This window comes from Cervus elaphus, chromosome 5, assembly GCF_910594005.1.
Source record: "Cervus elaphus chromosome 5, mCerEla1.1, whole genome shotgun sequence".
NCBI classification, from domain to species: domain Eukaryota; kingdom Metazoa; phylum Chordata; class Mammalia; order Artiodactyla; family Cervidae; genus Cervus; species Cervus elaphus.
In genome coordinates this window covers 59,527,431-59,540,444 of record NC_057819.1, presented here as the reverse complement: position 1 = coordinate 59,540,444, position 13,014 = coordinate 59,527,431, and the positions used below count along the sequence as shown (strand labels likewise).

The following is a 13,014-nucleotide window of genomic DNA, read 5'->3' as shown; positions in this document are numbered from 1 at the left end:
GTTGTAGAGTAAGTCCCCTACACACAAATGAGCTGAGATCCAAGAACATGCTCCTAAGTCCAATTTGTCCCTAAGTCCAACCAAGTTAGCCTAGATACCCAACTAACACAATCAGCTAAATAGTACTGTACTGTAACAGGTTTGTAATACTTTTCGCAAAAAAGTATATAGCAAACAAACACAGAAATAAAGAAAACAGTTTTAATCTTACAGTACAGTATCTTGAAAAGCGCAGTAGTACATCACCCTGGCTGGCATACAGGGGCTGGCATGGAGTGAACAGGCAGGAAGCGTTAGCACCAGAGGAGACAGAGGAGGTGGGAGACGGTGGAGTTGAAGGATCGTCAGCAGTAGGAGATGAGGGCAGGCTGCAAGTTCACTCATGCCTCATGCTGACAGAACGCATGGTCACATCTTTGAAAGTTTCCAACTTAAAGGTTCGTAAGTAAGGAACTTAATGTATACCCCAGATGTACTTACCATATATCTCATACTGTGCCATACAATAGGCCTGATAAGTGGTTTTATTATTGTAATACTAAAATAAAAGAAATGTGATTAAGTCACACTTTTTATGCTCTATCAAACATAATTGAGAAATTATTCAGACTTGCTTTTTTACCTGTATTTTGCAGTCATTTACAGAATCTCAGGAAGTCAATTTCTATTCAACATTTATTCACTAAACACAGCCTTGAAAAGAGGTGAGAGTCTGGTAATGGCTGGGCTGCTAAGTTTTAATTTATGATATAAACATTTACTCTTACATTAACTCTTGCAGTTAATCTTTTTATTCTATTGAATAAAACAGGACATTTTGCGTGCTTAGTCATTTCAGTCAAGCCTGTCTCTTTGTGACCCCATGGACTGTAGCCCACCAGGCTCGTCTGTCCTTGGGATTCTCCAGGAAAGAATACTGGGGTAGGTCGCCATTTCCTTCTCCAGGGGATCTTTCTGACCCAGGGATCGAACGCGGGTCTTCTGCATTGGCAGGCAGATTCTTCACAAGCTGAGCCACCAGGAAGCCCCAGAGTTTGAACAGGCTCTATAAACTATCCATAGCATTTTGCTGTATCCATTTGATACTGGCATGCCGCCACTTTCAGAAAAAGAGCAACTTTAAGTTCTCCCAACTGATACTGCCCCACTGCAACCCTTAGCAAGTTCCAGTACTTCTTGGAGTTTGTACACAACACACTTGACTCTGATGCTCTCTGGCACCTGTATTAGTTTCCTGTGGATAAACCAACAGTCAATGAGCAATGGTTACCGACAAAGTGTATGCAGACACTTGGGAATAAGTGGCAAGCTTCTAGGGAACGCAGAAGAGTTTCAGAGGACGCAAAGCTGAGGGAAGCCAACAGGAAAACTCCGAATCGCTGGGACACAGCACAGACCCACCTGTGCTCTGCAGTGGGAATTGGGTCTCTACACAGAGGTAAGAACCTGGCAAGCACAGGAGAAAAAGTGGCAGAACCTACAGGATGGAAGTTGAAGCTCAAACCAAACAGACATGGCTGATGGAGAACATATCCAAATAGAAGCGAAAACAGCAGAAAAGAAAGATCCAGTAACTCCTAAAAGATTCTATTCATAAAAGCCACCTGGCAGTTTCGATTACATTACAACCACAAGTTCCCATGTCATTGGGATTCGGGAAACTGGAAATAGAAGTACAGGGAACTGAAAAAGTTTCCGTATAAAGTCAAAGGGCAGTAACCTTTGCAGATAGGGAGCAGAAGATGAACATTTTGACAAGGATATCCAAAAACTTCTTCTGTGGTCAGCTTTTAAAGACTTCTGTTTTTTTCTCCCCCACATGAAAACAGTTTCACGGTCCTTTCTAAAAGATCTTCATGCTTAGAGAATACAGTTATTTTTTAAGTATCCCAAGTAAGTAAACAAACCAGTGGAACAAGAACATGTGATTGTTCTTGATTGGTGTTTAGGAAGCACAGATGGAGAAAATCAAATATCCAGACTATAAACCCTTTTCTGGTTCTTCTAAAATAAAGGGTGAAAGTGAAAGTGTCAGTCGCTCATTCGTGTCTGACCTTTTGCGACCCCATGGACTAGCTCGCCAGGCTCCACTGTCCATGGGATTTCCCAGGCAAGAATACTGGAGTGGGCTGTCATTTCCTCCTCCAGAGGATCTTCCCGACCCAGGGATTGAACCCATGTCTCCTGCATCTCCTGCATTGGTGGGCGGATTCTTTACCACTGAGCCACCTGGGAAGCCAAGAATTAAGGGTAGAATTGGTTTATTTATTAGATAACTTAAAGTCAGTCAGAGTGGAGGTTGGTAGAAAACAAAGAAATTATTGTGGTTCAGTCGCTAAGTTGTATCCAACTCTGCAACTCCATGAACTGCAGCATACCAGGCTTCCCTGTCCTTCACTGTCTCTGCGAGCTTGCTCAGATTCATGTTCATTGAGTTGGTAATGCCATCCAACCATCCCATCCTCTCCTTCTCCTCTTATCCTCTTTCTTTCCCAGCATTAAGGTCTTTTCCACCGAGTCAGGTCTTCGGATCAGGTGGCCAAAGTATTGGAGTTTCAACATCAGTCCTTCAAATGAATATTCACAGTTGATTTCCTTTAGGATTAACTGGTTTGAGCTCCTTGCTGTCCAAGGGACTCTCAAAAGTCTCCTCAAACACCACAATTCAAAAGCATCCATTCTTCAGCACCCAGGCTTCTTTAGGGTCCAACTTTCACATCCATACATGACTACTGGGAAAACCACAGCTTTGACTATGGTCGGTAAGTGATGTCTCTGCTTTTTAATATGGGTACCAGGGTTGTCATCGCTTTCCTTGCATGGAGCAAGCATCTTTTAATTTCATGGCTGCAGTCACCATCTACAGTGATTTTGGAGTCCAAGAAAATAAAATTTGCCACTGTTTCCACTTTTTCCCCATCTATTTGCCACGAACTGATTGGACCGGATGCCACGATCTTAGTTCATTTCACATGCTAGCAAGGTAATGCTCAAAATCCTTCAAGCTAGGCTTCAACAGAGCATGAACTGGGAACTTCCAGATGTACAAGCTGGATTTAGAAAAGGCAGAGGAACCAGAGATCAAATTGCCAACATCTGCTGGATCATAGAAAAAGCAAGGGAATTAAAAAAAAAAAATCTACTTCTGCTTCATTGACTAGGTGAAAGTCTTTGACTGTGTGGATCAAACAAACTGAGGAAAATGCTTAAAGAGATGGGAATACCACACCACCTTACTTGCCTCCTAAGAAACCTTGCAGGTTAAGAAGCAACCTTTAAAAAAAAAAAAAGAAGCAACGTTTAGAACCAGTCATGGAACAACGGCCTGGTTCAAAATTGGGAAAGGAATACATTAAGACTGTAATATTGTTACACTACCTACTTAACTTATATACAGAGTATATTGTGCGAAATGCCGGACTGGATGAATCCCAAGCTGGAATCAAGATTGCTGGGAGAAATATCAACAACCTCAGATATGCAGATGATACGACTCTAATGGCAGAACATGAAAAGAAACTAAAGAATCTCTTGATGAGGGTGAATGAGGAGAGAAAAAAAGCTGGCTTAAAACTCAACATTCAGAAAACAAAGATCACTGCATCTGGCCCCATCACTTCATAGAAAATAGATGGGGGGAAGTGGAAACAGAAAATAAACAAGCATAGTCTTTTCTCTTAAAGATTTAACAACCTAATAAAAAAGACAGATGTATATATGTCACTATATAACCTAGAAAGTTATCTTTCTCTTTTTACTATAATAAGCAAAACTGCCAGCAAAAAAAAAAAAGAAAAAAGGCTACTCCCTGTGACTCACAATGATGGGGCCTCCTCGAGGTATGACAGTCAACACACACACTGTACTGAACAAGAGTGTAGGGTACACCCTTCATGAACTTTAAGCCAGGAACACAAGAAAGAAAGAAAGAAATGGGACTTCAGGGTAGATTTTGGCCACTAAATAGCTCAAAACATAGACTAAAGGCGTTAAAATAATTAAACCTTTTAATATGGCCATTTATTTTTGCAAACTGCTTGCAGACTATACAGCTGAGCCTTGAACAACGCGGAGGTCAGGGCATCAGCACGGGAACAGCCGAAATCCCGAGTGTAACTTACAGTCAGTCGGTCCTCAGTGTACAAGGTTCTACATTCGCAGATTCGACCAACTGCAGATCCTGTAGTAGTATTTACTGGTGAAAAATATCCACGTAGACCCACACAGTCCACACCTGAGCTGTTCAAGGGTCAACCACACAGCATGCGAAGCTGGGCAGGTTTGTGGAGGAGAAGGAATCAAGAGAAAATCTGAGGCTAGAAATTTCTAAAAACCTGATCAGTAAATGAATAGGAAATACATTTATTAATAAAGTCACATCCATGTTTCATTTCCATAATATAATATCTGTCCACCACCACCCAACGTTTACATTCAGTGCCTCCCAATGAAATGTTCAAAGAGAAAGTACCAAGGTATTCAAGCTTTAAAATAGCCTAAGAAGACTGGAGAAAACAGAATCATTAAAGTGCAAAGCAGAGCAGTCAGATCCCTGGCCTGTCATTTTACATAAGAAACTAAAGCCAATTACTTGCCCAAGGACAGAAATGTGAAGCCAGACCCCCAAAGTCCTGCTACAAGTCAGCAGCTTCACGCAGCTCAGCAAACAATCCTAGGATGAGGAGTCGGGGGCATCCCCACTGACCTCCACTGAACACACAGCCCTTCACCGAAAACTATGCTGAAAAGAAGTGTCTAATATATTAACAGGTCACTTGAAGAACTGAGTCCATAAAAAGCTGGCCCTTTCTGGGCCCATTTGTATAGCTATAGCCATGGAGACCACAATGTTTATTTACAGAAAAGGATTTTAATAGTTTACGAAGGGTAAAAAAAAAAAACAAAAACCTCACATCCCCAAGGTATGAGGTTTTGAAAAAAACAATACAAACATAAAAACTCTCTTTTCTACTTAAAACTGATATTTTCATTCCCTTCTCCTTGGGCCAAGCCAAAAATGCTCAACAACACTTAGATGCTACTTTTTCCTCCCTCAAGTACATGCACAACCTTCAGGAAAGGCTGATGGACATTATTTCTCTGAACTAATTTCAAAGCTCAGTTCACAAACCTCGCAAGCTGCTTAATACATCCCAGGCTCCCAGTGGCAAAGTTGCAGCAGGACCCCCAGAAATCCTGGCTACATCTCAGAGCTTCTGAAAGCTGAGTCTGTGGTTCGCTCACTTTTAAGTCCCCAGCACCCGTAACAACACGAGCACGTAACAGAAGTGTGAGAAACGTGCATTAAACGGAAGCAAGTATAGCACAGTAACCGGGTACTCTCTAGTTTCAGCGGCATGCCGGTGTAGCAGCACTTATAACCTTCATCTCGTATGATGCTACACTCTGACACCCAACTGAGGCGGACACGGAAATCAGTGCCCTCTTGACGGAGATAAGATGCTTGGCACAGGGTAAATGTGCTGTTTGGTGAAAGATATTTTTAAAACTCTATACGAGAAGGTGTAGCCAAAGACGAGTACGAGAGGTTTTACCGTCCAGTCCCGGTGTTTTTGCTTTGTTTCCACTTTCAGATTCCCCCAAAGGGGATACAACACATTTGACACATGAAACAACAGACATTGGTCTCCAACAGCCCCTTCCGGGCTGTTAAGTGTGAAGTGAGCGTGTGCTCCAGTGGCAGAGGTCTCTACGCTGGCTGTTTACAAGTGTGCTCAGATTAGACACCGACCTTGACAGCTCCGAGTTGCTCTTTTCTGAATTTTTCCAAGGGTTTAATCAGGGTTTCGGTGACACTTAATGCCTGGAGAACAAGAGCGATAACAAAAGAGCAGAGCATTAGGTTTCCAAAAGGGAAAAAGTGAGCTTTCCATTCCCCTCTTCCACCCCGCCCAGAAGCAAAACGAACAGCACACTGAACAGCTTTATCTCACCCTGCCAATGCGGCCATTAAATCACTGCTAAATTTATTAACACACCAGATCTCCATAAATATTTTCAGGGAAGAGGAGGTGGGGCAAAGCGCCAGGGAAATGTGCAACCCAACCCCAACACAGCCCTTTCTTCAGAGACACAGCAAGAGGGTTGGCTTCAAACAACAAAGGGGTCTATCACATTCATTAACAGAACACTTCTGTTTGAGGGTTTGTTGCTTTTTTTTTTAATCCTTCTGCTCAGAAATTTAAAAGTCAATGACGTTCTTTTATTAGTGATCAGACTACATTACACAGAGGGCTAGGTTTGTGGCTACAAGTTTAAATGTACTCAGACTGCCCTTCATCACTGAAAATTTCTCATAAGGATTTAGGCTGTGCCAGCAAAACAGAGTCACTTGGAGCTCAGGACAGTCAGTCGTCCAAATATTAGAGGAGTTGGCAAGGTCACCGTGACAGGAACCACACACAAATGCCACCCACAACCTCACTCGTTCTTATACTGGCTGATTTGGGGCTTGTCATTTTAATACAGAATCTACACAACAGTTATATGTGGAATCAAAAAAGACAATAAACTAGTGAATAAAACAAAAAAGCAGCAGACTCACAGATATAAAGAACAAACCAGTAGTTTCCAGTGGGGCAAGGTAAAAGGGTAGGGGCAACAAAAGGGTAGAGAATTAAAAGGTACAAACTATTAGGTTTAAAATAAGCTGTAAGGATATGTTATATAAAATGGGGGAATACAGTCTACTTTCTAATAACTATAAAGGAAATTTAACCTTAAAATTGTAAATTACTATATTATACACCTGTAAATATAATATCACTGTACATAAACCATATTTCAGTTTTTTAAATTTCAATAAAAATTTTAAAAAATCTACAACAATGCTGAAAATGCACAAGGGAATATTTACCTAAGGAGAATGTACTTAACCACAATATGCTGGTGACTAGTGTTCTCACCATTTCAAACAGGTCCAGAATAGAATCTCAGTAGAACCTCAAGACACTTTACAACAATGTACCACCCCTCTTTTTACAAAAAAAAGGTCCCCAGAAATCCAAATTTAAGATTACAGAAAAAAATAAGTGACTTAGAATACGAAAGCAATCTTCATTTAATCCCCTAGGCTCCTTTGCATTGTTTCATTATGTAAGGGTCTCTCCCAGGGACCATTCATCCAGAATCTACACATTACTTAAATATGGAATCAAGAAAGACAAGAATAAAAAAAAAAAAAGAAAGAAAGACAAGAATACTGGAGTGGGTTGCCATTCCCTCCTCTGGGGGATCTTCCTGACCCAGGGATTGAACCCAGATCTTCTGCATTGCAGGTGGGTTTTTTTTACCGTCTGAGCCACTAGGGAAGCCCCCTGGAAAATCCTCAAAAAAATGACCTTGTCCACACTCAAGATGCCCAGAGCTTGCTTGAACTCTCTTCCCCAGGCCAGCCACTGGGTTCCACTCACTCCCACCCTGACAATTTGTTAATTAGGTGTTGAAGAGTTGAGGCAACAGACAGAATTAAGAGCAATCACAAGTCAAGGGAAAGGAATCATCTTCAGAACACGATAATCTCATCCTGTCCACACTGTAGGCCATGTGACCCGCAACAAGACCAAACCAAAAAGCAGAACAGGGACAGGGCAGGTCGTGCCAGGAACCCTGAGGGCACTAACCAATACGGAAGGCCCCAAGTCCACTGGGAAAGCAGATCAGAGGCTCTGCCGTACATTTTCAAGGTGATTCAACCGACATACAATGTCTCAAAAATCATTCCCTCATTCACTTACTTATTTGGCTGAGCTGGTTCTTAATTGTACCACATGAACTCTTAGTTGGGGTCTAGTTCCCTGACCAGGGATCAAACCCCAGACCCAGCATGGGAGCATGGAATGGACTTCCACTGGACCATCAGGGAAGTCCCATCTCAAAATAATTTAAGGCTCACTTCTCTTAGCACAAATACCATCTCCTAGGCTTTCACATCTGGACCTAACCTACTAGTGGTCCTGCATAAACCCAGATATGATACATCATCCTTGGAGGTTTGATCAACTCAAGAAAGAAGTCAGCCCAGAATTCCATGCTGGGATCACAGGGGCTCATAACTGCTCAAGTTCACAGAGGAACAAGGAAGCAAAATCAAGCAAGCATGAGCCTAGCCTAGCCTTAACTACCATACAGTAGTGCAACGCAAGTTCCAAGCGGGCACTGCCCATCCCAAGCTGCCCTGTCAGTAACCACCTCATGGGACACGCGTGTGCCGAGCACTCAGTGCCAAGTACCGCGTACTGAAGACACAACCGTGAACAACATGGCCCAGGCGCAGCCCCTGCCCTAGTGGATCTTACTGTCTGCTTGGGGAGACAGACAGGGGACACACGAACACATGAGCAAATGTGCAGAAGGAACTCCAGTCACTCCTTCTAACAGAGAAAAGTAGGGCTAGGCTTGACAAATCTATTAGAGGAGATAGAGGGAGAAATGAGCTCTGGGAGGGCTTCCTCAAAGAAGTGATATTTAAGCTTGAGCTCTGAATGATGAGACAGAATTAGTGGTGCAAAGAACAAGGTTGGAACTGCAGCCTGAAGCCAGCAGAGGCAAAGGACTGAGGCGAGGATTACAGGAAATGGCAAAAGTCCAGTGAGGCTGAAGCACAGTGAGCAAGCAAGAGAATAGAGAGATGAGAGAAGGCGGGGGACCAGAACAAGCAGTGCCTGTGGGTCCAGGGAAAGGGTTATTTTATCTGGGGAGTAACAGAAACCCACTTAAAGGGCCTTAATCTCGGAATTATTACAATGGTCTTTCAGAGATGACTCCGATTTAAGTTTTGTTTTTCTTTTTAATATGGACCACTTTTAAAGTCTTTATTGAATTTTTTACGATATTGCTTCTGTTTCATGTTTAGGTTTTTTGGCCACAAGGCTTGTGAGATCTTAGCTCCTCAACAAGCGGTCGAACCCACAACACCAGCATTGGAAAGCGAAGTCTTCATCACCAGATTCCAGTTCGTTCTGGCTCTCTGAGAAAGAGAGATTAGAGGTGAGGAAAACTGGAAGGAGAAAGATTTGTTACAAAGCTTTCAGAACAACACAGACAAGAGATGATGATGGCTTGAAGGCAGTGACAACAAAACCAGAGAGAAGTAGATAGACTGCAGAGATATTTACAGGCAGAATTAAAGTAACTGGTGATGGACTGAACACGGAAAAGGTAGGGGTTTCCAGGATGACTCTCAGATTTCTGCCATGAGCAACTGAATGGACAATATTATTCATTCATTTATTTAAATAGGAAACTTCTGAGGAAAGGCAATTGGGAGGAAGCACTACAGGGTTATGTCACATTGGAGATGCTGAGAGACAATCAAAGAGTAAAAGAGGCTGCCAGAGACATTGGTCCAAAGCCCAGGAAAGACATCTAGATCAAAAACATACATCTGGAAAGAGTCGTTTACACGTAAGTGGTATTGGAAGCCACAGAACTGAAGCAGGATGTGGTAGGGGATTGAAACAAGAGGTCTCAGACTAGGCACTTAGGATGCTTAGAAAGGGACAAATAGGAGGAGATGACAACGGACACTGGAAAGAAGCTACTGGGGCACTGATGATGAAGACAGGGTTTTAACTGTGTGAGCCACAGAGAAATTAAACAAGGAACAAGGTCTTAGCAATACCCAAGGCAAGGAGAGAGGAAAGGCCAGACTGGAGCTGGTTTATAATTAAAAATCGAGGACATCTGTGGGAACACCCCTTCTTCACAAGGATGGCCACGAAGCACAGAGATGAGAGAGGAGGATGGCTGAAAGGGAACATGACACAAAGTAAAGGCATGTTTGTTTGTTTTCTTAGTAAGATCAACATTTTAAAGATGAAAGCAGGGGCTTCTCCGGTGGTGCAGAGGTTAAGACGCTGAACTCCCAAAGCAGAAGGCCTGGGTTCAATTTCTGGTCAGGGAACTAGATCCTGCATGTCACAATGAAGAGCGAAGGCCCCATGTGCTACAACTAGGACGTGGCACAGCCAAAGAAGTGAATAAAAAAGATGAAAGCACACCTCTGTTCCCCTGTTAAGAATCCAGAAAAGATGGTCCAAAGTCTCCAGTGGGGTTGGAGACAGGATGCAAGGAGCAAGCAATAGCTCAAACAAATGGGTGTGTAGATTTCATGAACAGAAGCTGAGGGATTTGCTACCAGAGAGTTATTCTTTCCCATACAAGGCAAGGTCAGTTATCAAGATCTGGGCTGCAGAGAAAAGTGTGAATAAAGAGGAGCATGAAAGAAAGAAACATTACAAACAGTGGGGACAGGGCTTCCTGGCTGAGAAGTAAGTCGGAGTGTATGGGACCTCCACTGGGCCTTGTGAGACTGTCTCTAGTGAGGCATGAAGAAGGTGAGCAGTTGGGTTCATCCTAGTAAAAATATTTCTGAGAGCCCATCAGCATAAGATGATATAATGCAGTGTGTGCAGTGTGGGTGAGGTCCCAGAACACGTGCTTAGGTGACAGAGGACGTCCTGAAGGGATAATACAGAACTGAGCCTGAAACAAGCATGGGAGTTCTCCGGTCAAAGGATAAGAGTAAAAGAAAGAGGGGAAACCAGTGATTCTAAGCATGGAACCACCAGCAATTCAGCGTCACTAAAGCCCCTGAAGAAATCAGAAATCAGGGGAGGAGGCTGGAGAGGTCTGACGGGCTCCAGAGGTCTGACAGCCACCAGATGCTGAGTCGATACTAAATGTGGCAACAATGACGTAGCTACGTGAAGACCCTTTAAAATCAGAACCCTGAAACCCCACACTCTGTGAAGTAAGCACTGTCCTTCACAAAAGGACCATGCCACAAAGATTCCACATGAGCAATTTTATATCTGTCCTTCGCTGAGAGAATGTGATGCAATATCTGTCTAATTTCCAAGGGCTAGCACTAGTGCAGACAAAATATATAAGGGGTTTCCACCTGACTGCTGGCAGGTCAACAAGCGTATTTCCAAAATAAAAGAAACAGTAGTTACGACAGGCATCACTATAACCAATTCTTTGATAAAAGTGTTTTGATTAAAATTTTTTAAACTCCACTATCATTTTCCTTCTTTAATAAAGTCTGAACTTCCCTGGGGGTGCAGTGGTTAAGAATCCACCTACCGATGCAAGGGACAAAGGTTTGATCCCTGGTCCAGGAAGATTCTACACGCCATGGAGCAACTAAGCCTGTGCTCTAGAGCCTTCGAGATGCAACAACTGAAGCCCACGCTCCAAGAGCCTGTGCTCTGCAAGAAGAGAAGCCACCGCACCACAATGAAGCGGAGCCTCTGACCACAACCAGAGAAGCCCACAAACAGCAGCAAAGACCCAGCAAAGCCAAAAATAAACAAACTTTAAAAAAAAAAAAAAAAAAAAAAAGCCTGATTATGTAACTTCTGAACTGAACAATTCTATTCAAAGACAAAAATCCTAAAGTAGCTGCTAAATGTTTCGGAGTAAGGCAATGTGGGTTGAATAACAAAGATGGTTTTCTTCTTTTTCTAAAAATAGAGACTCCATGAAATCTCTCTATTCCTTCTATCATGTCACAAAAATACTACATAATATTTGCGAGTAATAAATGTTATGGAAGTTTTCTAATGCCAAAGCAAGTCTTCTTCCCTAGAGATAAACGTATACCAATTCCAGGGACTGCGCCTAAAACTCTAAGGCAATTCCTGATGGGGAAATTTCCAAATTTGAAAGAAACCGCTGAAGTAATAGTATGGAGAAGAGTTTTCAAATCCTAAAATATTAAAAATCAATCAGATAATTTAAAAACAGAGAAAGCAAATTTAGAATGTGATTTTATAACCATGTATATAAAACTGCATTTTTCCCATAAAATGACTTGAACCAGACACACAAAAAATGGCATTAGCCTTACTAATGAGCCATGGAAAGAGTTTGAGATGGTCTTGCTTAGAAACAGAATGTATCTACATGAACATAAAGCATGTTAATAAATCAGTTGGTCTCATCTTACAGCAAGGGTCAGACAACTCTTTCTATAGAAGGCCAGGTAATAAATAATCCAGGTTTTGAGCTGTGCAACCTCAGATGCAACTACTCAACTCTGCCCCATGCAGTACAAACACACCCATATATAGTATACTAATGAATGAGTGTAGCTGTGATCTGACAAAATTTCATTTACAAAACAAGAGGCAAGTTGTGCTGGGCCCATGGACCCCGGCTGACTCAACGCTGCCTCAGAGAATCACCTTGAGCATAAGGTGTTCTTACTCTTATCTGATCATATATTTTTTTAAATATCCATTTGTCATATTTGCAGGGCACCAAAGTTGGGAGGGAAGGTTGAATTTTGGATAAGGAAATCACAGCTCAAGAAGCTCTCAAGTTGAAAAGGACTCAAAAGTGGGGCCGCAGTATTTGCCTGAGATAAGCAACCTACCAGGCAATCTTGAAAGCCAAATGCTCAAGTGTAAAAGGTGTCTTAACAACAGCTCATGTAAATTTAATAGTGGACTTTAACAGGGGCTGTGGCTCCTAAAAGTTTGAGTGAACTAAAAGCTCAGCATGAACTGAAGTTGTCATAAAGTGCCCTAGAAGATAATGAACATACATGTAGGCTACATATATTGTTCAAATCCAAATAAGATAATCATTCAACTGTGTCTTATAAGATCAGAAGCTATCTCAACAGCAGGTTCACCACGTTTGAAGAGAGACATTCTCGTAAAATAGATAGCCAATGGGAATTTGCTGCATGTCTCAGAAAACTCAAACCGGGGCTCTGTATCAACCTACAAGGGTGGCATGGGGAGGGGGATGGGACGGAGGTTCAAAAGGGAGGGGATGTATGTATACCTATGGCTGATTCATGTTGAGGTTTAACAGAAAACAACAAAATTCTGTAAAGCACTTATCCTTCAATTAAAAAATAAATTAATTTTTTAAAAAAAGAGAGAGACATTCTCTAACGGATGCATAGTAGGAATCTGAGATGAGAAAGCTAAAAATGTTTAGAAGAACAGGGTTTACAAAAAAGAAAACAGTGTTTAA

The 13,014-nt window shown here is 42.2% G+C and overlaps 1 protein-coding gene across 2 annotated transcripts in view; it reads right to left on the bottom strand.

Moving 5' to 3' along the window:
• The window catches only part of ARHGAP10 (Rho GTPase activating protein 10), a 358,558-nt gene that overhangs the window by 231,940 nt on the left and 113,604 nt on the right, over window positions 1-13,014 (bottom strand). For both annotated transcript variants that reach the window (XM_043902572.1, XM_043902573.1), the window contains exon 4: window positions 5,753-5,824. In XM_043902572.1, coding sequence (XP_043758507.1) covers window positions 5,753-5,824 — 72 coding nt within the window. The remainder of the gene's footprint in view (window positions 1-5,752; window positions 5,825-13,014) is intronic.